Source organism: Hylobates moloch, unplaced genomic scaffold, assembly GCF_009828535.3.
Source record: "Hylobates moloch isolate HMO894 unplaced genomic scaffold, HMol_V3 SCAFFOLD_7, whole genome shotgun sequence".
NCBI lineage: Eukaryota > Metazoa > Chordata > Mammalia > Primates > Hylobatidae > Hylobates > Hylobates moloch.
Window position 1 is genome coordinate 5132494 of NW_026652282.1, and position 1393 is coordinate 5133886.

At 60.4% G+C, this 1393-nt stretch overlaps 1 protein-coding gene across 1 annotated transcript; it reads left to right on the forward strand.

The window, feature by feature from the left end:
- Positions 1–341: 341 nt before the first annotated feature.
- Positions 342–1099, forward strand: LOC116812253 (testis-specific basic protein Y 1-like). The gene is made up of 2 exons (XM_032757966.2): positions 342–496; positions 689–1099. The coding sequence occupies exons 1-2, from the start codon at positions 395–397 to the stop codon at positions 1082–1084; spliced, it is 498 nt and encodes a 165-aa protein (XP_032613857.1). The 5' UTR covers positions 342–394; the 3' UTR covers positions 1085–1099.
- Positions 1100–1393: the final 294 nt, after the last annotated feature.

The window sequence follows — 1393 nt, forward strand, 5'->3', positions numbered from 1 at the left end:
GGAGGTCCGGGGGAAACATGTGGCGGAAATATCCTCCCTTGCCACGTGATCTGCCAAAATTGAACATGGGGAGTTTAGGAGGGGTGACATGTCAGTTTGGGAACTACCTTTAGGGGTGCTAACCAAAATCTCCCTTTCTCCAACCAGAGCACCTTGCATTCCTCATCAGATGTCACCCCCACCCCGACTTCCTCCTCCATGTCCTGATGGTGCTTTGTGACGTGTAAGGCCTTCCTTCCCGCCCAGGGCTACCATTGGCTGGGTAGTGGAGTGTTGACCAATCACAGCTCAGGGACGTGATCGCCTCATTGTCCTGGATCGCGGGAGGGGTATATACAGGGAGGCCAGGCAGCCTGGAGTTAGTCGACCGTTGGGAGACACTGAGCGGCGGAAGATGAGTCCAAAGCCGAGAGCCTCCGGACCTCCGGCCACGGCCAAGGAGTCACGAAAGAGCAAGTCCTCCCCCCAGCTGAGCCCCAGTAGCCCGAAGAAGAAGGTGAGTGACCCTCCCAAGCGCCTCCTCGTCTTCCCCTCGCCTCCTTCCTCACAAGAATCCTCTCCGGTCCTCACCTGGCACAACCCCCCAACCCGGCCCGCACCGCTTCTGAGGACACGTCCCTGTTCCCAGCCTCCTCCACCCTCGTGCCTAAACCAGAGCCCTTCTGTGATCTCCCTGTTGTCCTTCCAGACTACCAAGGTGGCCAAGAAGGGGAAAGCAGCCCGTGGAAGGAGAGGCGGGAAGAAAAGGCCTGCAAAAAAGATGGCGGCTGTGACGGCACCTGAGGCGGGGAGCGGGCCAGCGACACCCGGCCCCAGTGACCAGCCCAGCCAGGAGTTCCTTCAGTACGAGCTGCCGCCGGCGGAGCCAGTGAGCGAGGGGCCCCAGCACGACCCACTGAGTCAGGAGACCAAGCTGGAGGAACCCCTGAGTGAGGAGACCAAGCTGGAGGAACCCCTGAGTGAGGAGACCAAGCTGGAGGAACCACTGAGTGAGGAGACCAAGCTGGAGGAACCCCTGAGTGAGGAGACCAAGCTGGAGGATCCACTGAGTGAGGGGCGGCCAACTACTCCCCTAGCTCCCTGAGCAGCCACTAAGTTCAGGCCCAGCCGCCAGACCTCAGAGATCTCACCAGCAGGGTGCTTACCTTGGTGTGAACAATAAAATGAATGTGTTGCAAACTGATCTGAGTGACTCCATGTTGTCTGGTGTGTGGGGAGGGAGGGAGGGAGGAAGAGGTGGTGTGTGGGGAGGGAGGGAGGGAGGAAGAGGTGGTGTGTGGGGAGGGAGGGAGGGAGGAAGAGGTGGTGTGTGGGGAGGGAGGGAGGGAGGAAGAGGTGGTGTGTGCGGAGGGAGGGAGGAAGAGGAGGTGTGTGGGGAGGGAGGGAGGGAGGA

Excerpts from the sequence above, each read along its gene's own strand:
- LOC116812253 (XM_032757966.2), top strand. The coding sequence starts at position 395 with ATGAGTCCAAAGCCGAGAGCCTCCGGACCTCCGGCCACGGCCAAGGAG. Across the intron at positions 497-688 it reads CCAGTAGCCCGAAGAAGAAG|ACTACCAAGGTGGCCAAGAA; the intron begins GTGAGTGACCCT and ends TTGTCCTTCCAG.